At 38.2% G+C, this 27664-nt stretch overlaps 2 protein-coding genes across 2 annotated transcripts; one reads left to right on the top strand and one right to left on the bottom strand.

Annotated features, from left to right (window-relative positions):
- Positions 1-160: 160 nt before the first annotated feature.
- Positions 161-25159, top strand: LOC123028874 (PARP1 binding protein). The gene is made up of 10 exons (XM_044441174.1): positions 161-310; positions 7121-7345; positions 9249-9359; positions 10544-10714; positions 11308-11462; positions 15926-16109; positions 17168-17334; positions 19140-19221; positions 22146-22308; positions 24655-25159. The coding sequence occupies exons 1-10, from the start codon at positions 161-163 to the stop codon at positions 24993-24995; spliced, it is 1749 nt and encodes a 582-aa protein (XP_044297109.1). The 3' UTR covers positions 24996-25159.
- A 166-nt stretch (positions 25160-25325) lies between these two features.
- On the bottom strand, positions 25326-26727 carry PMCH (pro-melanin concentrating hormone). Its single transcript, XM_044441072.1, has 3 exons — positions 26470-26727; positions 25607-25811; positions 25326-25375 (listed from the first exon to the last, which is right to left on the bottom strand). Exons 1-3 carry the CDS (start codon positions 26725-26727, stop codon positions 25326-25328), a joined length of 513 nt encoding a protein of 170 aa, XP_044297007.1.
- Between the last annotated feature and the right edge of the window lie 937 nt (positions 26728-27664).

The following is a 27664-nucleotide window of genomic DNA, read 5'->3' as shown; positions in this document are numbered from 1 at the left end:
GCTCATATTTTGCCCTTGTTGAAATTCATTTGGTGGTTGTTTGTCTTTTTCTTCCTGGGTCATGACAATAATATGGATGTTTAGCCTTTCCTCTTAAATGTTTGTAGTGTCTCCTTCCAATGATTTGCAGTTTTATTCTTTTACTTTCTGATTTAGAAACATGACTACTCTTCAACAAAGGATCTTGAGTATGCTTCATTGTTTCCGAAAAGAATGGCACTTATTTTCGGACTCTGAAAGGACTACTGTGTGTGGTGCAGATTGCATGTTGATGGCTTTGCAGCTATCTGTCGCTGAGGTAAATAAAAAGGTTAGTATATCTTTTTTTTGTTCTGAATATTGAGTTCACAGGGTGTCCAAATAAAATTAGGATTTTTAATCAAGAAATAAGGAACATCTTTGCAGTGGTCTGTTCACTATTCTGATATTCAGGAAGAGACGGTTCTTGTTCACTATTTAAAACAAGTAATTGATTTATCAAAATTCTGCTGCTTCTCTGATTGGGAGGTTCACACCTAATGGGAAATCATGGGTTTCTTCTATGTGGTTGACCTTACACATTCCCTTTCTTCATTTTGCACACAAAATTGAAAGATTAAGCTTTAGGTTGTTTTTAAACAAATTACAACTTCCTATTATGAACAAGCTTAAAATCTAGTTACTTCAGGCAAGCCAAGTTATAACCTAGCCACTAACTAGAATGTAAACAAATGAGCTCCTAGAGTTTGAGTAGTATGGAGAATTGTATTTAGTTTAAAAAAGGAACAGGATACTTCTTATAACTTCTTCTGGTGTGCACCAGTAAAGGGGAGGGGAAAGTGTAGGAACCTAAAGCTTATCACAGCTCATGCATATAGCGGGAAGCTAGAGTTTCTTCTTTGGTCTCAGCTGGTCAAATAGTCAATATCCAGGCTGCTCTGGGGCTCCGTGTGATGGCCAGAACCAGAATACCCAAGCCCTCCCAGAGTTCTCAGCCTCCTGATGAGTACTAGCTGGGACCCATGGACAAAGATCTATGTAAGAGCAAGCTCTTCTGTCCGGCACTTGCCTCAGCAGTACAAGTCCTCCTATTTGCTGTGGTTCAGCTCCTGCATCTTGCTTAACCCTTGCTCTGTATCCTGTCTAGCTATCCTGCCTGAAGTACCTGCATCTTGTCTGATGAAGATCCTGCCTTGCTGTTTGTATCTTGCCTCGCTGTCTCACTTCAGCAACACAGGTCTTCCTGCTAGCTGTGATGTGTTTTTGCTTCTGCACCTTGCCTGACCCTTGCTGCATCTGGACTCCTTCCATGTATCCTGCCTTGCCATCTTGCCTCAGCAATGCAGGTCTTTCTGCTAACTCCTGCATCTTGCCTGAACCTTGTTCTGTATCTTGCCTTGCCCGAGATCCTGTCCACTTATCTTGTCTTCAGGTATCTGCACTTCTGTTTGTCTTCTTGGTTCTTGACCCTTGGCTTGTTCATGACTGTTTACATGTATGACCTGATACATACTCCTGGTTCTTGACCTGTACTGTGACTATGATTTGAACCTTGCAGTTGGACTTTGGATTCTGTATTGCCTTTTGTTCTTTTGCCCTAGTCCCAGCCCCTGACACAACCATTCAGATTCACAGTTTCAGCCGAAGAGGCTAGGGAAGATGCCAAGGTAAAATAAAAGCAATTAGGCTTTGGAAATGCAGAAGAAAGTAATTTTGTTTGAAGACTGAAGGATGTCATTTCATGTTGCAAAATATATTGGGAAATGCAGACTTGAATTTAATTGAGTTCTCATGCAACTTAGTTGGTTCCAGAGAAAAAATAATCTTCCACTCACCTTAAAGTAAATATATGTTGTTTAATCCTTGAACAAGCCATGCTATCTCGGATTGGACAACAAAACAAGCTGCAGCTGGGCAGTGGTTACAGAAATTGTGCCCAGCATGTGCTGCAACTCAAAACAAACCATTGTGTCCTGTTAAAGTCACCATAAATTTTGAAAATGTGAACCTGGTTTGCATAGCATGATAACCCATTGTGGGTTGTTACCTGTGAGGGGTTGTGTTGTGTGGACTGAATCCCCCAGGCTTGCCTGATTGAGTGCAACAAGTCACCCTGACAACCCATGGGTTTTTGTAAGGGTTGTTGTGTACAGGATAGGTTGTGTCATCTGAACCTGGATGGCTGATCCCATTGTGGATACTGAGAATGTATTACTAACCTGTTTGACAAGAGTGGTAAAAGAAACTCTTGCCGCTCAGCCATCCCATAGACAGCCAAGCAGCTCTTGGTGGTGGCTGCCTGCCTCACCATAATTATAAGCCAGCTTTTTGCTCAGGCTTGTTGTTCCCGTGTCTTCTCCTTCCCCCTGTTGATGGTTGGCTTGCATGATTATCATTTTGACAGCTTCTGACAGTCCATTCAAAGCTCCCTAGTGACATGTTGGAGTGGTGCCAAAATGACAAACATTTTAAAAAATTATGTTTGTAAATATGTGTGCAAAAGGGTTCAGGCTTTTTTAGTTGTACTTGCACAGGCACTAATCCTGGATATTGACCCCCCTCCCCCGAGTCCTCCAGGTGATATATTTTTGTACTCCTTTCTGAGAAAAGTGTTTCCCACACCCTTTTCTGTGGAAAAGGATTTGTGACAGCTAGCTGTCTAAACACTTGTTTCCCTCTAAAGTTGACGTTTGACAGGGCAATGAGGAGTTTTTGACTGAGACACATAGTCATATGTCCCAGTCTGAAAAACTCTCATTGCTTTTTCAAAGCTTCCTTCTGTGAAAGCTCTTCCTTGCCCATCTTTATTGAGTTTTGGCAAAATGGTTGTGTTTGCCAGGATTTCGCAGCTGTTAAGTATTGTTAGCATGCAACTGTTTTCACGAGAGTTTGTACTTTGATTATTAGTGTTCTTAGCTGACTTTAATTTTAATGCTTTATATCTTTGGTCACTTGAATAAGTGGAAAGGTAATGCCATATATGCTCAAAATAGTGATATAATAAAATGATTATAAATGTCTAACAAAATATTAGCTTTGGGCACAGAATGAGTAAATCATTGGCTTTACATTTTATCTTAACTAGAAAAGTTAAGTATATAACTAGAAAAAGTATAAACCATCCTTCAGTACAAATCTCCAAGATTATACTGTATAAAACTCATAGCCCTCCCTCATAATCAAATTGTTCATCTTTCCCAAAACTGTACTACAGAAATTTTCAAGAGTGGTTGATGATAAAAGTATTGAAATGCCTTAGATGCCTAGAATTTGTTTATAGGGTAGCCCCTTGCCTACTTGGATGTAAACTTCATTAAGTCCAAAATGCACATGCATAAGATTTCACTTTGTCAACCCCATGCCAGTTTCTCTCCAGGATGCGGAAATAGTCATAGCAGTAGACTATTTGAAATAGTAGAGCTCCTTGAATATTAGCAGACTATTGAAATAGTAGAGCTTCTTCACTGTATATTATGCTCTACACAGCTGCAGTGTCTCGCCACCAGAACCTTTCTCTCCCCCTTTTGCATCTGCTTTCTGCTTTGATAAAAGAAGGCATTAGCAAAACTGGTCTGTTGAAGAAAATACAATTAGATGCTTTCTTCCTGGTAGGAAGTCTAGCTACAGATTTTTAAGTTCGCCAGAAGAATGAAGTTTATTATGCCAATTACAGTAATACCTCGGTTCATGAACGCTTCTGTTTGCGAACAATTCGGTTTGTGAACAGAAAGTTTGGCAACATTTTGCTTCCATTCATGAACTCCGCATTGGGTGGTGAACATGATCGCGGCCATCTTCCCCACACTGTGACCATGTGTCAGAGCATATTTGAGCGGGGAAGATGGCCGTGTTTGTGTTCGCAGGAACATGAACGTGGCCATCTTCCCCGCTCTGACACGTGGTCGCAGCTTCCTCTAGTCGAGATCGCGGTTGCAGACTCTCCCTCCAAACAATAACCTCCTCCCCACCCACCTTCCTGTCCTCCACGCCAGAAGTCACCTCAAGCAAGGTTAGTGTTCTCTCTCCTCATGCTCTACTGTACTATACTTTGTTTCATATTTTTGTGGTTTTTTAAAAAAAATACAGTGGTACTTCGACTCACGAGTGCCTTGGTTCACAACCAAATCAGGTTGCGAACAAAAATTTCATGGAAATTTTGACATGGGTCGCGAACTCCGCATTGGGTTGCGTTCGTGCAGGGAAGACGTGTGATCACGGGCACGCTCCTGCAGGAAAGACGGGCGCATTCTCAGCCATCTCCCCTCCCCCCAGCCAGCACAATCGCAGCCATCTCCCCACCCCCCTGAGTGGACGAGATCGCACCTGTCTCTTCCTCCTCCAGCGTGCCCCATTTGCGCCCGCCTCTTCCTCCCCCTGTGCCCGTGATTGTGCCCGTCTCCCCTCCACCCCAGTGTGCTGTGGGGGGGGAGATGGCCACACTTGTGCTTGGGGTGGGAAGGGGGAGATGGCCGCGATCTTTGTTGTTATTTGTCACTTTGCTTCACCTTTTTCTGATTTAAAAAATGGTTATAGAACAGATTAACCTTATTTACATTGAACCTTATGGGGAAATTTAACTTGGCTCACAACCAATTTGGGTCACAACCAGAGTCCTGGAACAGATTAAGTTCATACCACTGTTCATAAGTTAAGCCAACGTACCACTGTACATATGGTTCAGAATGGAGTACCCTTATTTACATTGAACCTTATGGGGAAATTTGACTTGGTTCGCAATCAGAATTATAGAATGAATTAAGTTCATGAACTGAGGTACCACTGTACTCTCCTTGGGTTTTGCATACATAAATTTTGACAAATATTTGCAGGGTTAATCTATTCTGCCAGTTTCCTGCCTCTGTGACTTGAAGCATAATGGAATTTTATAGATAATGTAGTAGTGGAATGGCAACATTAAACTGTGTCTATAGTATTTGCTTTCTTCTTTTGTATTGTGACAAAGCATTATTTGAGTCAGTCCTTCTTAATATACCATGTAAAGCACTGTATGTTATATGGCTTCTATTATTACACTGATAGCATTGACTGAACCTTCAAAACTTTTGCTTTTACGTATTTGGTGTTCTTTGCAGAAATGCAAATCTTTTTCAGTTCTGTTTGATGGGTTTAAATAGTAAAGTCTGTCACTAGCATGGTATCTTTGTGGTTTGTCTGCAGTAATATTAGCCAACCTATTTCCAGCTTTAGTGTTGTTCTCTTACAAAATCATTAATCAGTTATATAAAAATAGCTGTTACGAATTTCTGTTAGAATTTTGAATTTTAGAACAAAATAATTTTGTAGTCAAATGTTCCAGAAGGATGTGATTCTTACAAATAACATCAGGAAGAAGTGCATGGCTTTGAGTTTTGTAAACTTTTTAAAAATTTTACCCTCGTGAAAGACAATAATCCTGTTGTCTATCAGAGAATTAAAGTGTTGAACTTTGTGAACTTCCTTTATAAATTAGCCAGCTGGCATTTGTTCCTAGCAAAACATTTTCTGAGTTCTACCACAAACTCTCACAATCCTTTCTATGAATAATATGCTGTCACGGTGGGCACCTGATCATGAAAATTGATATCTGGACAGCATTTTTATTTGGATTTAAAATGTTTTTACAGTACCAGTATAAACACAGTTAAGCTCTGCAAGTTCTTCATCCTGTGAGAAAAGACTGAATTATATTGAAACTTAACTAGTAATTACACATCAAAGAATTGGTCTCAGAATCAACCAGAGGAAGAAAAACATCCTCAAGTATCTTTAGGGTTGCAATCCTATATTTGCTTCCCTTGGAGTAAGCCCCATTGAACTCGGTGGGATTTACATCTGAGGAAATGATTGCACTATAAATTTCTTTGTGTTGGACAATAGCTTTCTAAAAAGCCAACATGAAAAATGCAGTTGTTTTACTTAGGGCATTTCATATAAAACATACTTAAAGAACATTTCCATTGCTACCAGAATTTAACACCACTGATATTTAAGAACACAACTGGTTCTGTAAATGAAATGGGAAACTCTAGTGTTTTCCTAATTGGTCATGTTTTAATATTTGTGCAAACAGAATGGGTTGGATTCAGACCAATGCTGAAGACACTGTGGCTCAGTGATAAAAACACATGCTTTGCTTTTAGCTCTATGGTTCAATCTCTGGCATCTCCAGGTAGGACTGGGAAAGAATGCAGTTTGAAACCCTAAAGAGTCACTGCCAGTCAGGGTTTGACAGTACCAAGCTAAATGGACTGATATTCTGACTTGGTATGTAGCTGCTTCCTAGGTACCTGAGCCTGCAGATTATTTTCACTAGGATGGAACTCAGTGGGACATACTTTTGAACACACATGTATAGAATTGCATATTGACTTCCAGTGCAGTAGTATACATAGCTGCTCATATGTATGTTTGTATTCAGGCATAGTATTGCAAGCCAGGTTGCCATTGAAACAGTGGAACTTGCCATGACTAACTTTTCTCATTTATTTCAATTGGACCTAAATGCAGATAGCTTACTATGCATCTGTCCCAATCCACCAAGCATGTTCTGCTTAATGGTAGGATTCAGAAAATGGTCTGCAATATAAGCTCAATGATTTGCTCAAGGGAATCAAATCTTAGTCTGGTCAGTAGTTGAATGAGAAACTAGACTTGAGAAATTGTACTTTGTACTCCTTAGAGGAAAGTCGGGGATATAAATAAAAGAAATAGTGAAATGAAGGGAATAGGAGGAGGAGGCTAAGGAAATGAGAAATGAGGGAAGTAGGAAGGATCAGAAGTGATAGTTGAAGATGGTTCTAAATTGTGTCTTGTGGCTCTGAGACTTCATTATCATTTTTGTACATAGCTTTTCAGCTTAGAAGCAGTGGTTGATCCACACAATATATTCTCTTGATATGTTCCTATGCAACATACCTGGAAATGTTCATTTATACCATTTTCAAAAACTGTTAGAAAAACGGGATATATTGTGAAAAACCATTTGTAAGCAAAATCAATTAAATACACACTATAGGACATATAGGGCCCTAGATGATTAGTTTTCTCTCTTTGTTATAGTGTAACTTCATGAGCCTAATTTTTGTTCTTGTTAGTCTCTATTTCCTGTTCCAAATAAATGATGACTTTTTTCTCTCTTTAGCACTTTGGAGATTTCAAAGCATCTCTTAGTGAAGTGGTATTACATTGGAATTATCTACTCCCTGATAAGTTGGGTATATTGCAGAACAATGTGGAAGCTCCTGAAAACTATGAAGACATCAAAAGCACTTATGCTAGCTTTTTAGAATATTCCAATATGATGGATCTTATAGATGTTTATCAGAAATGTGTGGCACTAGCACTGGAAAATGAATCTATATCTGCTGTAAGTATTTTTTTATTAAGTGTTTGAGTAAAAGAGGCTTGTAAAGAACCACTTGCCTGACTGCAGGGAGAACTTTTGAGTACTAATAGTTCCTTTTTGCCTGACTAACCATTATTATGCCAGAAAAAATAACTAACACCCTAGGTGCGGATTAGTAAGCATTTATGTGGGCTAGTAACTTCTATGGGCTTATTTGAAAGACTGGAATAAAATACCGTAGCCAAGAAAGTGATGTAGATGGAACCAAATTAGCTATACAGTAATCCCAAAATCTGTGCCAAAGCCACATATTAACTGTATTTGCTACATTAGTTTTCTTGCTAAATCTCTGTAAAGGCTAAAAGCTATGTGGCTTATGAAGTAAGATAATTCTCTCTGAATGTGTCTGGCACAGTACTATGGAAATGATGGTCTTAATGTCAGAGTAACTCAGTAAAATTCCAGTGAAGCAGTCACTTTATCTGAAACTGTATTTTAAAAAAATGAGTGGCACTTTAAGATTATGAGAATATGATGTGGAAGACTGTTGCCTGATGCGAATTTGTTTGAAGTTGCCTTAGATGGAGTCGAACCATTAGACTATTCCAGTACTTAGGTGAACTGATTTTCAAGGGGTCTTTCCTAAATGTTAAACAAGCAAAACATTCATTTATTTATGCTTACTTCAGAGGAAAGTAACCAAATCAATATGTGTACTAAGTCATGTATTGTGAGTGGAAGGGACCTCAACTGTGCCAGCTAACACTATTGACAGGTTCTCCAGGAAATCTTGGTATGGCAGTTAATGCTATTGGCATCACACTAGAGGTCCCTTACGTTAGTGCAGCATATTTTACAGTAGCTCTTGTGTTGACTTTGGTACTGTCCTAGATATTTGTGTACTGCTCTTTCCTATATATAATATTCAAGGCACCTAATTAAATCCATCTAACACAATATAAAACATAAAACTTCCTAATATGGAAACCAGACTGTCTTCAATACTGCCTATTGAAAGGTAAGCAAAACTGAAGATGGAAACAGACTCTAAAAACTGCTATAGAAAATAATTTATTGTAACTGGTGCAGAACTGGTAAACATTCCACTTTGATGGCCAGCTTTCAAAGCAGGCATCTTGTATCTGAAAGTGAAGGGAAATTCTTCAGAATAAGAAAATCCATGTTTCTGCCCCTTCTAGTTCTCTAGAGGAAACTTGCTTGATTTGTCACAATGCCTTCAGGAAAAACAGGTTGTCTCTTTGTAATATACTTTGTTACTTTGTGATACAAGAAAGACTCCTTTGTCTGCTAAGGAGCGAAGTGTGCCAGCTAAAAGGATGGATTAGGATTTTGAATCTACTCTTTTTGCAATTTAGGACTTTATGTGTGCTAGTTTTGCTAGGTTTGCCAAATTTCAAATGTCCGTAAAATTGTTATTGCCTTAATGAATCCACTTCCTTAAATTCCTTATACCAGAAGTTTATGTCTAAAGGAGTTTAGCTGTACTCAGCCTTACTTCTGTCCATGCAGCAGTATTCTGATATTCTGATTTTAGGAATCTTCCCTAATTCTCCTTTTACTTGAACAGAAGCACAGTTTCAAGGATTCCATACAACTTCTGTTTTAAAAGTATGAGAGTTGCTGACCTACGGGTATCCTGTGGGATCTCTACCCCATAGATGATCCACTGTCTATCACAATGGCTACCTCAGAGCCAATCAGAAAATGTGTCCTAAAGCAATTTCTGATTTTATTCCAAGGACTGCATCCACTTATCCAGTTAGGCTCTGCTTGGCATGTTTGCCATCTGCACATGAAGCAGCCCATGTCTTGTGTGTTTCAGGAATACAGCAGCATCTGCTTGCATGAAAGGATAGTAGACTGTTCAGGTACAGTTTTGAAATAATCTTCTTGCTTGCCAAAGGTACAACTGTTAGAATTTATTGTTGGAACAGTAGATGCCATCGGTGAGAGTGATTCCATTTCTTCTGTACCCTCTACACCAGCTAATAGAATAAGCCAGGATAATGAAGAGGTAAGATGTGATTTTTACACTGTATGCCTATACAGCATTTCTTGTGAGGGATGCCTACAGTTTTAGGTGCTATCTTTTGGTTTAATAGTGATTTCCAGGCTTGTTTGTTTATGCATAAAAACCACATTTCTGGAATTTCAAATTGAATTTGAGCTGAATTTCAGCATTCTTTAAAAGAAAAAGGCCAATATATTGACAAGAGCATGGCTTGTTGGAAGACTCCATGAAGTTAGTCAATGGCAGGCAATAGGTTCTTTGAGGGCTGTTTTTTCACTCAACGGTAATTAGGCAATTGGTATCTAGTATTTATCGTAGCATAAACAAGGTACTGGGGCTTGTTTAAGCTATGGTAATCATGTGAACTTTGCCAATACTTGGAAAAGGCTTCAAGGTTCACAATCCTTTGTGGCCACACGTCATGTTCTCTTACCTATATTTCCTGCCTTTCAGTTACTCAAGTCTTGTTTATGGATTCCTAGACAAGGCACCCCTGAAATTAATTCAAAGGCCTGAAATCAAGGAAGTACAGCAGGACCTCTGTATCCACAGGGATGGGTTCCATGCTCCCCAGCGGATGCCTAAAACCACTGATAATAGCAAGCACTATGTAGTGTACATATACATATCTTTTTTTCACAATTTCATGGATTGAAGATTTGATCTTACCATACATCGTCCTAGTAACCTCAGCATTTGCTTTTTTATTTCCCTATTATCAAGAAATTATAGCTGATATTCTCTATTAACAAGAATTTTCACTTAAAGGAAGCACTTTACGACTTCTCTTTCAAACTGAGGTCAGCCATGGTTAAATGAAAATGCAGTACCTGAGCCAGCAGATTCAGGAATCCTGCTGTATTATTGAGGTCTTGACTAAGATTTGAAAAGTAAACTGTTAAGAATATCAAATAGTACTTGTTCTCAAAGTGGTCATTATGGAAATTTTAAATGTTAGACTGGAAATCAAACAGGGAAATATGGAATGATAGATCTTTGATACATGCACCTTTAAATATACATGTTAATCCAAGTCTACATTCTTTAACTAGTCATAAAAGTTAGTGATTTGCCAGCTGGTGTAAATTAGGTTTGCTTTGTTACATGCAAGTTAACCAATGCATTGCTAAATCAAGTTTTCATGATGCAAACAAATGACAGCTTTGTTTGTTTGTTTGTTTATATAGTTGCCATTGATAGTGAAGAAAATTCTGCATGCATATTTAAGCTTATTAGTTAATTCCAAGAATGATCTGGCTTTTGCACACATTTTAAATATTCCTGAGCGGGGTCTTGGAAGAGAAGCTTTTACAGATCTAAAACATGCTGCACGGAAGAAACATCTGCCTATGTTCCTGGTATGTATGGCAAGTTGGTGTCAGTCTTTCTGTGATGGCATTGCAAAGAAGTAATAGGATGGTTTTGTTGCACTGGTTGTGATAAAGGTGATGGATAATGAACCTGCAAGACCTATTAACAAGCACTCCTACCATGATGCCACCTCTAAGTTGGCAGTTAAAGTTCAGAAGGCTTCTGTTGCTGATACTTGCTTACATAACTATTATGTGATTAATAAGGTACAGTTCTTGCTGGTACAATATGTCTGAATCATATGTGGCACGAGACAGCACAAAGGTTTGAGTAATTGGTAAGTTGGACTCTTCCAAAGATTTGTAGTTTTATTTCAAAACAGCATGCTGTTAATATATTTGGAATTTATTTTGCGTTATTTTACAGGCACATAGACAGCTGTGATGGTAACATCCAGTTACTGAATAAATGGGCTTTAATTTGCTCATCTTACTTTGAATGGGAATATGGTTAGCTAATGTGGTATACCTTTACTGAGTGAGGGTCTTTTCCAAAGCTGCTTTAACAATTATCTCCCTAATTTTATGGGCTGATGTTTGTTCTACTACTTTACTTAGCTAAAGGATGTGTATTTTCTTAGATGGCAGCCTCTTTTATCAGAGCCATAGAACTTGGTGGAAAAGGTTATGCTCCTTCTGCAGATGATCCTTTAAGAAGTCATGTGAAAGGATTTTCACACTTGATTCACTTTATTGATAAACTGGAAGACATTATTGGTGAGGTCCTGGATCCAAGGTAACAATTTTTGTATGTTTTTCTGCTTAAGCTTAGGGTTAGGATATACATGCCTTTCTTAGCATGTGATAAACAAAAATCAGGAAACTGTCAATGTATGCTTTTTCTATACTAGAGAAAGGGTTTTCAAAGTCTCACTGTAAGAGGAGTGAGCCTACTTAACCTTTCCTTAATGTATTTAAACCAGTGACCAATGGTCCCTAGACAGCATCTGAGGAGGCCATAGGATTTTTTTGGATTCCCAGTCCCATGGTCTCAGAACATGTAATTGGTGCTCCATTTCTCCTCCTGCACCTCTTTGTAGTTCACATAGAAAAAACTTACACTGCTCTTTGAAGTTAGCAAAGCAACTCAGGAGATGAGGAAAGGGAAGTGTTTCAGGAGGGAAAGAGAGGAGGACAGAGTATATTTTAAACTGAAGCTTTACAGTATTTTTAAATGCTCACTATTATTGCAACCCTAGAAAGTATATCACATTTTTACAGAGGGTGGGGAACATAGCCTAAGCCTAAGTTAAACCTATATGCCAAGATAACTGTGCATAAGACTGCAGCACGTCACTAGCCCATGGTCACATGGGCTTGTGGCACAGGCAAAACTTCAACCCAGGTTTTCCAGATCAAGATTGAAACTCTAACTACTGGACTAGACTGACTTTTGGATGCTCAGTTATTCCTTGCATCAAAAATGATGGTACATAATACCTGTTAAACATTTTTATTTCAAATTATTTTGAGTAAATCATAATTTTGATTGCTTTCCATCCTGGAAGATCAAATGTTAGCACTACTTCACCTGAAAGTGTGATTCTGGATGCCAAAAGATGGATAGCATGATCTTCCATGCTTTAAGCTACAGTAGAAATACATTTCTACAGGGAAAAAATACAGCTGAACATAAGTGAAATCTTTAGGGCTTTGTGTGGTTTGCAGGAACTTAGCCTTTGTAGAATCTGCTTGGGTAGAGCTTTATGGATGAAATCTAAGTGAGGAGGTTACTGAACTAGCTGTCAATGCTTGGTGGGAAAAGTAATCTTTTTACACGAATAAATCTTGCATATATAAAATTATTACTGTCTGTGTCACTGCCAGGGAGAGGTCAGAGACATTTAGAGCATTCTTGTTAGCATTACTTGATTTCAACTTAATGTGGCACAGGTGAAAGCAAGAACTAAAGTAACCCTTTGGCTTTTTTTGTTCAGATTGAATCATGTAATGTAGAAGTAGCACATTTAATACTTTGGGCAAAGTATTTCAGCACTTAATAAAACCAGCCACAGGCTGCCATCCTATGCAAACTTATTTGGAAGCAAATATTCTTGAACTCAGAGGGATTTACATTTGAGTAAACTTGGGTAGGATTAGGCTGGAAGAGCAGTCTGTTTATGCCGTACCTTAATGCAAAATGAAGTTAACCATGGCATTGTGTCTTAAAACTAATCCCTTACACAGTAGATCAGCACTTTGTTTTGGCCTCTTCATATAAAAAATGAATGAAGTTTTCCTTTCATTGCTCCAGCTAGAGTTGTGTATATCTGATGGGGAATGGGAACATTTTTCCTGGAAATGAAGAATGTGGGAAGAAAGATTAAACAAGCATTGGGATATTAGCTGCTTGGAGCAGCAATACTGGGTAGAGAGAAGCATATTGTTCTTAGTTTTACTGGAGTTTGTGCTGGTAAAACAAGCCTAATGGCTTAAAAAGACTCACTTTGCAGAACGAACTGATCAAAGTAAGTGTGGCCCTTGTATACAAAAGCTGAAGTTTTCATTTAACAGTGGTTTATAATGCTCTTATTCAAGACACTGTTGTACCTTGCCTGAAGCTACATCAATAATTGAAAACTTCTGCATATCATCATCTTATTTATACCCATAATAATATGATGATGAGCAGAGGTTTTTAATTATTGATTCCTGTAAAGGAGTACAGGGAGAAAAATTTGAGTTGGGTGGGTGTCCCACAGTTTATGGAACCAAAGGTTGTTATTGCTCAGTCTTTATTCTTAGGAAATTCATGATCATAATTCATGCAGGTAAAACTTCATAATAGGATAAAAAGCACAGCTGGAATACACTGGACCATCCATCTTTGTATATGACTAGGAGAATAAGAGAATGAGTCTTCATTCTCCCCCTTGCATCCTACAGCATGACTTAGAAAGCAGAAGTTTGTTACACACTAATCCAAGATGCCTTGCTTTACTGTTAAAATTCTCAAATGTATCCCTTCCTTGAAATGGAGGACATGAAGTAGAACACAAAATTGATAAAGTACTTTCATATGACTAGAGGGCTGAGAACTGGTACACATCTAGTCCTAAGGAATTACATAATTGAAATACTTTGCATCTTATACAAAACTTGAGACATGAAATTTCATCTTGTAAGTGGCCACGTATGTGATATAATGCTACACTGCTGGAGCTTCTATACATTATGTTCCACTTTTTGCACCTGAATTAGGCTTGGCTTGGAGAAGGTATGCTTTCCAGAACATTCATCCTCTAAGGTTGCATACTGGGCCAGTTTGCATGTCAGGCTAAGCTACCTTGAGAAGAATCCATTGTAGTTGGGTGGCTTGCCTCTCACTTTCAACAGATGATTGCCTACTAGGTGGCCTCATGTGGCTTGTTTGAGCCTGCCTTTGTCCTCCATGCTGATGCCAGCAAGTATCCCAGGGGCTATTGCTGCTGAAATTATAATTTCCTGTGTCAGCATTGTTTCCAAAGTTGTTCCACTTTTGTTGCCAGCTGACAAGAAGATTGCAAGAAGAAACAGAATTTCCCAGCTGTTGAGAAAATTCCCCACCCCCAAATCAGATCACAAAAGAGGAAATATTTTTTCTGAGGTCTTATGAATTTGGGAACAAGTTTGTCTTTTTGTTTTTATTTTTAAAATTTCCTGGTCTTGCAGGGGAGCCCATGGCTGCTACCAAGCCCAGCATAGCAGTATCTCCCCTCTTGCCAATATCCTTCACAGTTTTATCCTACACTTCTACTCTTCCTTTTCTAGGAAACACGTTTCATTTCTATAGGCTGCTCTGAAGTAATAACACCAACCCCTAAAATCTCCTCCTCTTTTGTGGCTGCCAGTGATTTTTCATTTCCCCCTTCCTCTGTGGACTTTTTACTCTCTCTTCCCCACATCTCTATTCCTGTAACATGAAAGTTACAGAACAGTGAAAGACTGGGATTGGAAAGACTGCAAAATTCCAGACAGAGCAGTAGAATGGAAGACAAAATTGCACCAGTTTCAAGGCAGATCAATAAAAAAAGAGGTGGAACTTACACAAAATTTCTACCAGTAGTTATTTGCTCCTATACAAATTATTTTTAAAAATTGTGAAGAGATTCAGGATACTTTGCTGACTTTTCTTCATGATACCAATATAAGTTTTAATCTGTCCTGAGGCTGAGTTGATGGAGAATAGTGGCAGCAGTAGCAAGATCATGAACAGCAGCAGGATTTTCTCCATTCAAGCCATTCCCAGCAACCAATTAAAATTTTGTCATGCTGGGTTTAGACAAATAAAAAGGCATTCAAAGAGTAACCCAACCTAAATAACCCTACTGGAAGTCATGGGTTCTCAAGCTGGCTTCTATGCATAAAACCCAGAGCAGGAAAACCACTCTAGATTTGGATGTCATGCTTATTCCATAACATGTAAACCCATTCAGTCTGCTACCTAGAAGTCTAAATTTAATGTGCAACAGTAAAGAAAAGTGAGCATTGATGTAGGGTGTTGATTAAACTGGCTTCCTGCACTTAGTACATTCTATGGTTAATTAAGCCTGCTACTATTTCCATAGCACTGACATTTCTGTTTCCTGGTTGCACTAGTGTGTGATGAAATGTAGGAACACACACTTTTAAATATGCATAATATGTATGGAGGTAATTTGTCATTGGGGTGGAAAAACTTCTATTTCCCTTTGGTACTAGAAGAGTGTTTTAAGCACTTTATTAAAATGCTGTTTGTTAATGCTTTGTTCATTCTGGCTACCTAATTATTATAGTGAAAACACTTCTTATGGCTTCTGTACTTCTTAATTTATGTGAAACAGAATACTCTATAACACAAGGTGGCTGATTTCACTTCTTTCAAAAGTTGAGTCCACTTGTAGTTAATGAGCATTCAGATTATATAAGCTTAGAGATGGTAATGTAATGAATTAAGAACCTTTTGCTAGGCTATTTCTGTTTGCTATTTAAATCCATAGATTGGAGAAGGATGAGTCTATTGTTCCTTCTTCTTAACTCTTATTTAATCTTTCAAATCTTAAAAGCAAATGATTGCATTAAAGTGCAGAATTTCATTGCATGATGCTGTGCAATCTAATAGATCAAAGCTGTTTGCTGAGCAATTTTGATTAACTGTGAATACTCTCTGTTTTTAAAACTGTTAAGTATATTAAGATAGTGCCAAGATGAATATGGGGATGACCCTAGGTCTGTTTTTAGACTTGCAGGGGGCCAAATTCTATCAACAATCAAGATACATCTGATAAAAGGCCGAAACAGCAGGGATCCCTTCTGTGGAGCAGTAGAGGAAGTTGTACAAGATTTGGATTTAAGGATTAAAAATATTATCAATTTTCAGCATGAGGTTGTGACAACTAGTACTGCTGGAATCAGTCCAGCCCGGGTAAGGGGCCTCCTTTTGTCCTGAATTGCTTGATGTTAGAAAAGTAACTTTCCCCCAAATGCCTTGCTTATAGAAAATAATCCAGTAACAGAAGTTTCCTGTAACAGGGGGTACTTAATTTGTTTGGAAAAAAGTATTTACTTTGTGCTACTTGTGGATGGTTTGTTTATTTATTCATTATATTTGTATCTTGCTTTTGTTCCTGCAAGGAACATAAAGTGGCTTCCCAAGACCCCCGGTGCTCTACCCTAATAACACCCCTATGAAGTAGGATAGGCTGAGTTAGTGACTAGTTCAGAATCACCCTTGGAGCTTTGTGGTTGATCGGGGACTAGAATGAGGATCTCCTAAGTCTCACTTGAACCACTATGCCACACTGGCTCTTGGCAGATAATTACAGAAGAAAAAGCTGTGTTTTAAGACCTTAATAGTTAATTGCACAATATATTAAAGTATCTTAGATTATTTTTTCTAGTGGTTTAAGATATTGTCATCCCCCTGCTCCACAGAAATACATACAGATATGCAGTGTTTACTTCTTTCGGAAGATAGATTTAATTTAAGCTTCTTCTTGGTTAATTTGGCTAGTAACCCTGGGGGAACTTTTTGTAATTCAATGTGTCACACATCTTGGTACCTCACTTGAATCCTGTGGCAGCATCACCTCTTCATAAATACCTGTACTGGTGCATATTGCTGGTTCAGCTTCATCTATAGGATATACTGTTCTATGAATTCCACTAATCTGTTTTCCAATATGTGAAAGGTTCTGTTTTGAGGGATGTGTATCTGCCTTTGGTTATAATTTCTCCAGTGAATGAGAGAGAGAGAGCGAGAGAAAGAGAGAATCTGTTCCCATTTCAAGCCAAAAATAAACTATTGAAGTCAAGAATCATTGCAATATAGAGAGAAGGTGTCTACCATAAATTAAAACGCAGACATTTAGTGTACAGCCTGCAGCTGGTGTCAAGTTTTTTGGATCAGTGCAGTTATAATGTAGATACTATATTTAAACTCCATGTACAAATAATATAGCCCATTTTTGAAATAAATTTCAGCCCAAACTACATTGTATAAACCATGGCACTCGTTACTGCGGCAGAGATACTGTGAAGGCTCTATTGGTGCTTTTAGATGAAGCAGCTGCACAGCTTCCTTCCAAGAACAAAGCTCAACTGCTGTTTGGTGAAGAATTTGGATTCTCTTCTACCATGCTGCTGTTCAGGTAAGTGCTGGGTCTTGAAAATTATGAGCAAGTCTTACAAAGTCAGTAGGAATAAGAAAGGGGTTTTTTTTTTGGTCTGGGCTTACCATAAAACATTTCTGTATCAAGATGCACATTCCTTTGGGTGCAGTCTGTCAGTCAGCACCCGGCAGCTTGTGCCCCTCCCTTTGCCTGGTGGAGCTGGCACTTAGCTGAGCGCTGGTTTTACTAGATGGTAAGAAGAAATAAAGTGCTGGTGCTGACCTTCTAAGGCCAGTGCCAGGCAGCCTATGCCCCCACTTTGCCCAGCAGCCCCAGCTTCTCCAGGCAACAGAAGGGATGGGATGTCTTTTGCCCTATTCTTCTCCCCAGTAGGGAGTACGGAAGCAGGCAGCATTGCTGAACTACTCTCTTGCCTTTCTCTCAACAAAAGCAAGCAGAAGGGCTCTCTGTCTCCCAAGTATCAGTGGAAGATTCCCATCTGCTAACAACTGAAAGGATTGCAGTGGTGGGTGGGATCCATCTTGAGAAAGTGAGGCCAAGTCGCCTGTTTCTCTGCTGTTGCCCCAGTCCTTGAAAAGGGTTTCAATGGATGGCATGTGGTAGAGCCTGACACTTTCCTTTGTACTCCTGTCAATGCTGGGAGAGTGGGGTTGTTCATGAGCAATCCCATTCTCTTGATATCAGCAGGAACATGGGAAGAAACCAGGGGGAACTCCACAAAGTACCGCTTGGGCACCTCATTGGTTCTTGTTGCTCTTGCCAAGGGGCAATCTTGTCCTGGTGCCCATGACTCATGCCATTCACATTCAGATGGCATGTTAACCCATTGGCTGGGAGTAGCTTACCTAACCCTGGAACAAACTAGGGATTCTTGGAGTGGGTTTGTAGTCACTTGTTGGAATGCATGCTGGATACAGCCAACATGCTAATGCACCGTGCCTTTTTAGGGGGAAATGTCATACTTTCAGTTGCGAAGTGTGGATTTTAATAATTTTAATAGTACTATTATTATTCCCATGTGGGTGAATGGCTCAGGATGCCAGTATGTCCAATGGTTCTCAGCCTATGCATGGTTGGAACAATTTTTGATTTGGAGAAGCGTGGAATATTCTGTGTCAATAAAAATCAGTCTTCTAGAATGCTGTACAAATAGAATAAATGTTTATCTCTTTTTGAAAGTTGATAATAATTATTATGGAAAAATTAACTTAACCTCTTAGGGAGAAATAAACCAGGAAATAAGAATATTACCAGCTGAACTAATCTTATGTTTCTGAAACTTGGAGAGAGCATGCTAATTGAGAAGCTTGGATGCTGCTGATATTTCTCTACCAAAACATCAATAGTTTCAGCAGTGTATTTAGGAAGAATCTGTCATTACCAAAATTATCTGTGCAAACACACTGATGAAATAAACTCAGCCGCAGAAAAGAAGACCTACTATTAAAATATGCATAGCTATCACTAAAATAATGTCATCTGATTTTCTGATGTTCAAATAATATTGTGTAGGAGCTCTTTTGAGTGCCTGCAATTACTGCCTACCTATAGAAGCATTCGTTGCATAGTGGAAGCTGATTTGTGCAGGCATCTCTTTGTGCTTATGCATTGGCTGCCTTCTTTAAAATGAATGAAACAGCCATGCAGACAAAAGCTCTCTGCCTTTCATTTGATTTTGTGAACCCACTCCTAAGTTATTTGATTGGGTATTTAAAAACCAAATACTCTATATTTACATATACATAACATGAATATATTTGCCTGATAACTTCTGGTGTGTATTGTGCTTATCACAATTCAAGTTTCATTTCAATTTAATTTAGGTCTCCAGCACAATCCAGTGGATGTTCTCCAAAAGCATTGAGGCAGCGATTTCAAACAGCAGCATGTGAAAAAAAACTTAAGGTACAATAACCTCAGAATATTTGCCCACAAAGAAAAATCTATTTTAGTTAAACTTCATTGATTTTATATATTGCTTACTGTAAGCTGTCTAAGGCCTAATACGCAGTTTAGAAAAGGCTTGTATAGGTGAAGGCTTATTAGAGTCTGCAGAATGAAGGTGGAGAATACTGTATTTAGATTTCTTTCCACCCTATACCACCCCACTTAAGAATGAAAATGCCTGCATTTATAAGACGAGTATGTCAGGGAGAAATTTTTCTACTGGCTAGATCTGCTGCATGGTTCAGGAGATTGTTCCCCACCAGGAAATCATTCCTGCATGGAATTCATACCCATTTGAAGTTCATCCTCTGTTTCTGGGTGCTGGGTTTCTATTTATCGGGGAAGGTAATCTGCATATACTGAGCAGCATATAAAATGGTGATGAACAGGTTCGGGGAATAATTCTGCCACAAATGAAAACTTGTTTATGTCTGAGAGCATAATAGGTTACCAAGTATTTGTGCACTTGTCATAACGGAGACTTGCATTTAACAGACTTGCTGAACTTGTAGCTCATCAGACTGAATATAACTGAGTTAGCCATGCATTTTGGTTTCTTGGCTGTCTCTCAATCTCCCTTTTTCAGACCCTGACAGACAACAAAAATAGGCTTACTGAACCCTTGGCAGACCATATTCAGCATTGTTGGTTGTATGTAGGTTTGTGGAGGTTTTTGGATTGCTTGTTTTGTAGCAGGGTTGCTTCTCTGGGATTGATGATTGATTGAAACCATTGTGGGGTTTGTGGTGGATCTTTGTGACACTGCTATATAAGTTACATTATTTCAGTTGTGATGGGGCATATTTTACTGCTTCAGAGTACCAGCGGACCAAATGTGTTTTTATAAAATCCTTGATTTCATTGACAAACCTGTCTTCTACACTCTGGTTATACTAAAAATTTCCAGTGCTTTATTCTGTTTCTGTAAATAGTATGGGTAGTCTAATAGGTCATGTATCAGCAGGACCCACTACTAGCAAAACAGGGAACCAGTAGCTCTTAAAGCAAATGAAAACTGGCAAAATGGCAGTAGGAACACAGTGGCTGTGTTAGATACAGCCTGGTATTTGCAAAAATACTCAAATTTGCTAGCTTATTAGGAGGCATATATTTACATTCCCTTACAGGCTCACATTTCGTTGTGTAGTACCTGACTATTGTCATTAGTGCTTGAGTTAAAAAAATAGCAGTGAACAACACGTTTGACAATTTGTTTGTGGTATGCATTCAGATTTAAATATTTGCCCAGTTAAACAGTGACCAACTTTAATTTGTTTCAGGATCCAGTGTCAAACTTGTGTACAGGGGGTTTAAAAGCAGGAGCTGAAAATTGCTGTTGACATCATGGCCAGGAATTTAATTCAAGTGAGCAGCTTCCATCAACAGGAAACAAGTTTTGCCCTTATGGAAGGGGGAGTCCTGACAGCATTTCCCTTATTAAGCCAGTAAAATAGGCTTCCAAACTACCCTTTGCCTCTGAGTCACTAATCCTGCCACTTCTCCAAGCAGGAGTTAGCAGCAGCATTTTTTTCCTCTACTTGCATACTTTAACTATTCCACACCTTGACAGTGTCTGTCTCCCTTTCCCTGTGCTCAGTTCCAAATAAAGCCCCATGTAGCAGTGGGAGCAAGAAGCAGAGCTTGCCTAAGATGGGAGGCAGAGAGTTACATGGAAAAAGAGTTTTGAGAAGAGATGCTGGACAAAGCAGAGGAGAAACCAGGACTGAATTTTGGGGGTGAAGGATTCAGTGTTATTTAGTTATGCAATTGCAAGAGAGGTGCAAACAGCTCTATTTTTGAAGCAGGAAATGCAGGGACTGAGACACCAAACATTTCATCACCATCCAAATTTATTTCATAGCATTACATCATATGGATGTAAAGGACCTGAATACTGTATAGCAGAGAGGAGGTTTGGCTTGGCTGGATTCTGCAAGAGCTGTTTACTAACAATATGCTCTTTTCAGCAGAATCCTAAAAATAGGAACTGAACCAACCTGATTATCATAAAACTTGCCAGATATAAAGCCCCAAATTGTTTTTCTGAATCATTTGAGCTGCCTTATTGTGGCCTTAAAGAACTTAGGGTAACCCTTTTGCCAGGGGGATTGAGTGGAGGGAATCAATAGAAAAGCATTTCCAGATATTTTAGCTTTCCCCAAACTGCTTTCCTTCAGGTGTTTTGGCCTATAGTTCTAGCATTTATAATGATTGCCTATGCTGGCTGGAGCTGATGGGAGTTATAGGTCCTTCATACCTATTGTTGGAAGCAAGAATGGTTTGAATAAGGGATCAGTCCTTCTCTATGGCAGCATCCAAATTAAGAAACCTGCCCAGTGATCCTCAAATGACTCTTTCTCGTTCTCTTTTTTTAAAAATTCCAGCAAGACTTTGGCTGTTATATGTATATATGAATAATTGTTTTTTAATGCTGTAGCTGCCTCTATTGTATTGCATTTTAGTGTATTTTAGTTGCCTTGTGTGAACTCACAAGCATTAGAAGGACAGGGTAATACTGCTTTTTTATACTCTGTTGTTGCAGATTGCTTCTTGTTTGTACACTTAATTTCAAACTTTAATCTCAAATTATAATCTTTCAAGAAGAGATACCATAATGTTTGTGTTCTCTCACATATGTAACACATTTGCATTGCTGGGAAAAATGAATATCTTTTCTAAGAATTGTAGGGGCCTTAAAAATAAAATAAAGATTCAGTTTCTAAATGTCCTAAAATATTAGTATTGCTGTGGAGAACTAGTTTTGATTACAGTAGGATAAATTCATTGTATGCTTATGTATGCAGATAAAATTTTAAGCAAAAAGGTATCTTCCTTTTATTCTTAACAACTGTTTATCTGACATTAATCTGATTTCTTTTTAGTTGAAGCAACCTTTAATTAGGTCCCAGTTTGCTTGCACCTACAAAGATGATCAAATAACTGAGGCAAAGAGTCAGCACTTCATCACCAACCAGGTCCCAACATGTACACAAATGGTACCAAAAACACTGGCAGCTATGTATACCGAAGACAAGTCAATTGCAGGTAAACTAATCATGAATGAACCTCTCAGGGACTCTGTTCTCTCTTCCCCATCCTTTCTCCCCTAAGTAGTGCTATCTTGCAAATGAGCTGAATGGAAATGTATCCTACCTAATCAAATGATAAACTGTTTGGTATAAAAAAGGCTCATGCAGTATTAGAGCAAGTTCCATGTATTTCAGTGTTGTGTTCACACAGTGGCCAACAAGCTGCCCATAGAACTTCCACAGGCTGAGTGCAACAGAACCCTCTGAGTGGAACATAAGTAACCTGTGATCACACCAAAGGGCCAGTGCTTGTTTCCAGTTTCATCAGATGCCCATAAGTGGGACATGAAGGGAATAGCCTGTTTCTTCTTCTTCAGCCTAATCTACTTTAGATAGTTGGTGTGAGGAGTGATGTGTACTACACCAAAGTCATCCACATATTTGTGGGTAGGTGATGCTTTGAGAAGAATTCTACCTGGCCTACATTATGTGGGGTGTGTGTGTGTGTGTGTGTTAGAGAGAGAGAGAGAGAGAGAGACTCAGACTCAGACTCAGACTCAGACTCAGTCCAGACAAGGCAAAAGTTTGAGTCTATCATCTTCCCAGCTAAATAGTGTTTAACTTGTTCTGGAGGGAGTTTGTAGTTCATCGGAACTCATGGATTGTCACTGTAGGCACAGATGGCCTTAGTGTTGCAGATCATGACTTTATAAGTTTAGACTGATAAGCCAGCTATGAATCAACCTGGACAGAGAACGACTAGCCTTAGTTATCCACACTCTGGTAACTTTTTATTTGGAGATCTCTCTCTCTCTCTCTCTCTCTCTCTCTCTCGCTCTCGCTCTTGCTCTCTCTCTACACACACACCACTCACCATGGGACTGCCTTTGAAAACAGTCCAAAATTATAGCAGTTTAAAAATAGAATAGCAAGATTGTTAACAGGGATTGACTAATACTTATTAAATGTCTATTCAAATGTCTCTAAGCATTTTAAAATAATAATATAATATAATCATATTGTACCAGTACTTTGGGATCTGCAATGGCTTCCAGTCTGTTTCTGAGCTCAATTAAAAGTGCTAGTAAAAACCTTCAAAACCCTAAGGAGTTTGGGGCCACATTACCTGAAGAACAGTCTTCTCCCCAGATCCCATTGTCTGGGCGCCCCTACTGAGTGAGACTCCAGAAGCACATTTTCAGTGGTGGTATTCTAGCTATGGACTGCACACCCCGGAGAGTATCACCTGGCACCTATGTTCCTGTGTTATAACCTTTCAGTGCCATTTTCCCCCTCCCAGTCTTTTTAGTTTTTCAGATCTAAAAAAAGTATTGGTGTGCTTTTTTTTTAGACCTTTGCACTTCTGGCTTTTCCTTTGGTTTTATTCTGTTTTTAAGAATTCTGTTTATTATGTTGTTATATGTCATGGTTTTATGTTTTATTTTGTGACCCATTCAGAGAACTTCGACTACCAGGTAGCATAGAAATGTAGTAATACAGATGCTTGAAGATTCTGCTGCTTGCATCCCTTAATTATTAAACTACAAAAAGCTTTTGTATTAATTAAGGCATTAGGTATCATTGGTGTTTAAAATAGCATTGTTTATGCGTGCAGTTTTGTCCTGCCCACAGGGCTATGCTTCTTTTGCATTGTTTCTACAAGTGAGTAGTGGAACCATCATTGGGTGTACATTTGCAAGGTCAATCTAATGCATGAACCTGCCAGGCATGATCAGTTCATGTGATCAAAACAGTCTATGGATGTGTCTGCTACTTCTGTAACAAGTTCATTAGCCTTTAAGGTGTCATCAGGCTTTGTTATTTATAGTCTGATTACTTGCTGCTGCAATGTTTTTGGTCACCAGTTCCAACTTCTGCATTTGTCCACCCAGATAGATTCCTGTGTGCAGTTGGAACTTTTCAGATGTAACAATCTCTTGTGTAAACTGGCCTTGAATAAAAATCTATGCTGTAAATGTTTTTGAAAATATATTTTAAGTTCTGTATGTTTTAAGGTCTCCTATGTATTGACATACCAAATAGGTGAATACTTAATAGTCTTTCAAAAATGTTAGTAATTTCTTTACCTAGTTCAACAAATATTTGCATTAGTCTATATAAATTTATTTTTTATTTCTTGAAGTGTTTGCTGAAATGTTTCAAAAACAATTGTTAAGATCCTATCTAATTTTTAGTCTTTATTATACAAGATTTAGTTAATTTGTTTTCCAAGAAAGCAGTTTATTTTTTAAATGATGCACACTTGAGTGACTAGCAAACCAGAGAAAATAATTCAAATAATAATATATACTGTTCCTTTAAAAAAATCTTACTTTAAAATCTTTTTTTTAAACCAAAACAGAATGCCTGAATTTGCATCTCGACAGTGCTGTACTTAGAAATAGTTCTGGAAATGTTCATCAGAATGGAAGTAAAAGTAAAGAAATGGGAAAATTAAGTTGCCAGCCAAGAAACAAGAGCTCAAAGAGGAAGCAGGTGGACAGGACAAGTGAAAATGTCACATGCAGTAATGAAAATCAATCACTTCAACACATACACAGTAAGAGACCAAAGACAGCAATGGGATGCCAGAATGGTTTGGAGAGCAGCAAAATAAAAGGAACCAGCAAATGCAGCAAGGGTATAGCCAAAAATAAACTGATCGCTGGTCAAACAAAGTTGACTCAATTCTTTAGATTATAAATGTTCTTCCTACAATTCTTGTGCAAATGTCAGTGTCTCTGTTTGAAAGAGAAAAACAGCAGCTACATTAAGATCTCTGTCACTGTGATTATGAATATTATACAAGATGGATATTTATTTTGGACAAAAGGACAAACAAGCTTTGCAGAATTCTCAGTTTTAATAATGCACTGTAATTGTTACATTTATTTGATCATGTGTTGGTGTTATGACATACGAATAAATATTTAGAACCTATACAAACATACAGCAGTGCAAACCACAACTACATCTTCAATGAATTGTCAAGAAAGCGGTGTTATCTCTCCAAGGGATGTTCTTCAATGTGTTTTAGACTTGCCAACAAGGACGATAGACTCTTCCAAGCATGCACCTGAGCACTGAAGAAAATACCCAAGAAGTTTTGTCAGATGTTTTCACTAACTGACATAATGCTTGTATAAATTGGCTTACAATCTTCACTAACCCTTAAAATATTTGGGCCAATTTTTCTAGCAAATGCTTTAGAAATAGCTGCAGCCTAAAATATTTGTCTCATTAGTTTTTACTTGAATATGCTGTAATAATCCAGCTGTATTACTTGTTCAAAATACCATGAACCTTATACTTACTATCAAAATCTCTTCTTCCAATAGGTAACTTAGCTGAGTTCTCCTCCTCTCCAGTTTCTCTCCTTTCTTGTAGTGATTCAACACTTTCAACTTCAGCATCAGCTGGAAAAGCCATAGGTCCTTCCAGTGCAAAATAAGGAAGCTGCTTAAAGTCCACATTCAGTGGCTGACCATGGCTTATGACAAGGTGTTTAGAACCTATATTCTGTATGTCAAAGAAAAGGTTAATTTAGTTGTAAAGAGAACATAATAGTGACCAGAATCCAAAGTGCAGTGGCTACAACCCCACCTGATGATCCATTTCCAAGACGCAGACCTGGTTTCATGACAGAGCGGCCCCTATGGCTAAATTTGCTTGGGGGGACCATGCCATGTTTGCAGGGTGTCCTGTGGTCTCATGCAAATCCGAGAAAGAGATGTTGTTTTGAAAGGGGCATTTTATTAGGCAAACCAACAAAATTATGCCTTTGCCTGAGTTTGCATGACAGCCCTTGTGAGATAGTTCCACATGCTTTAATCTTTTGCTGGTTTAAGGCTGCACATTGCATAGATGTCAATGAATCAGGACTGCATCCTACTTTTCCTGTTCCTAAATTAATGCATAAAGTATTTAAGACCAAAATAAGAATTTTAAAAAATGAAAATACAGTGAGATCAAATTGCACAGAAGTAAAGTTGGAAATCAGTTATATTAGCATTTTAAAATATTTTTAAACTGTAGTGTTTGCCTGAAATCTCAGATTTACTCTATGCATTACTATACCTGAAACAATTTACTGCAATGTTTTGTCACAAATCTTTTCATAGTTTGTAAAGTAAACAGTGTCCCTGTGTTCAAATATGATGGCTGAAAAGAAACTCACAGAGAATTTTGGGGTGCCATCTTCTTCCAGAAAACTTCTGTCCTCTATTTTATAATGCTCCAAAGAAGATGGAGGCCGTGACTTTTCAGCTTTCCTCCCATTCTGTATTACTTTTCCAAGACTGAATGTGCTTAGCAGCATATCATCTTCTGCTTTTCGCATAGACTTTGAAACAGAAAGTAAGAAACCTTGAGAAAAGAGAGAGAAAATTAAAAGTAATGCATAAAATGAGACACACATTTTCCTATGTTTTAACATTTGCATGGAAGTGAATAAATTTCAAATATTATTTGAGAAGCCTGTCCATGAAAGCAGTGTTTGGTCACAAAAACCGCTATCTTTATATAGCTTACAAAATGAATGGAAACCACTTCAGAGTCTTAGGCATTATTTAGATGCCTGTTAGAGAGTGACCTTTTGTACTCTATTACAGGTCTTTTATTTAAAGCCGTAGGTGATGGATTTAACATTATTTTGAATTCTTTAGATTATCACATATTAAACATTACAGGGCACTGCAAATCCCCATTCCTTCCTTTTCTCAATGGACCTTCATTTCCACTTAGGATAATTTCAGAAAATAACTAATTTGCACATGAGTGAAAAAAAGAGGAATTCTAAAACAGAATGGTGAGAGGGAAAAATCCCTCTGAAGAAATGTCTAATTGTCATTTTAATTTTTTAAAAGAGTTGTTTAAACAAGGTGGGTACTAGATCTTTTATTAAACTGAATAATGTGGAGAAACTGTATAGATGTTGTCCCCTCCCTCATAGTACTAGATTTCAGAGCCACCCAGTGAGTTTATTTTCAGTAAGTTCAGGACAAGCAAACAAATACCTCATATAACTAGTGGAATTTTGTTACCATAGATTGTAGTGATAGCCACTATAATATTGATTATAAGTATCATTTTTCTGCCCATCAAGGCAAGGCCCTCAAAGTAATGAATACTAAATTTAACAAGGTTAAGTCTACTCAGTCACAATATCTCAGTGGAACCTGATGTACAAATAAATAAGATTGGCAATGAAAACAGTGCAAGTTGCTGTTGTGCTTCCACTTCTGAACTTCCAGAATAATTTGGCCAGTTACTATTGATATTGCCCTGGTTTCAATGCAGTTTTGTTTGATCTAGTATGGCAGTTGTGATACCTTCTCAGGCTAGAAGGCATACTATCATTTGGACTTTTAACT

The sequence above is a fragment of the Varanus komodoensis genome, unplaced genomic scaffold (assembly GCF_004798865.1).
Source record: "Varanus komodoensis strain SLA01 unplaced genomic scaffold, ASM479886v1 scaffold39, whole genome shotgun sequence".
Lineage (NCBI taxonomy): Eukaryota > Metazoa > Chordata > Lepidosauria > Squamata > Varanidae > Varanus > Varanus komodoensis.
Note: the sequence above shows the minus strand (reverse complement) of the source record. Positions and strands in the feature narration are given on the sequence as shown.

Bases quoted from the DNA above. Each gene is read 5' to 3' on its own strand.
- LOC123028874 (XM_044441174.1), top strand. From the start codon at position 161: ATGACTACTCTTCAACAAAGGATCTTGAGTATGCTTCATTGTTTCCGA. The intron at 311-7,120 runs GTTAGTATATCT...TTCTCTCTTTAG, and splicing joins TCGCTGAGGTAAATAAAAAG to CACTTTGGAGATTTCAAAGC. The intron at 11,463-15,925 runs GTAACAATTTTT...GTCTGTTTTTAG, and splicing joins GGTGAGGTCCTGGATCCAAG to ACTTGCAGGGGGCCAAATTC.
- PMCH (XM_044441072.1), bottom strand. From the start codon at position 26,727: ATGTTAAAACATAGGAAAATGTGTGTCTCATTTTATGCATTACTTTTA. The intron at 25,812-26,469 runs GTGAGTTTCTTT...TTTGACATACAG, and splicing joins ATGGCACCCCAAAATTCTCT to AATATAGGTTCTAAACACCT. The intron at 25,376-25,606 runs GTAAGTATAAGG...TATTTTCTTCAG, and splicing joins TGGAAGAAGAGATTTTGATA to TGCTCAGGTGCATGCTTGGA.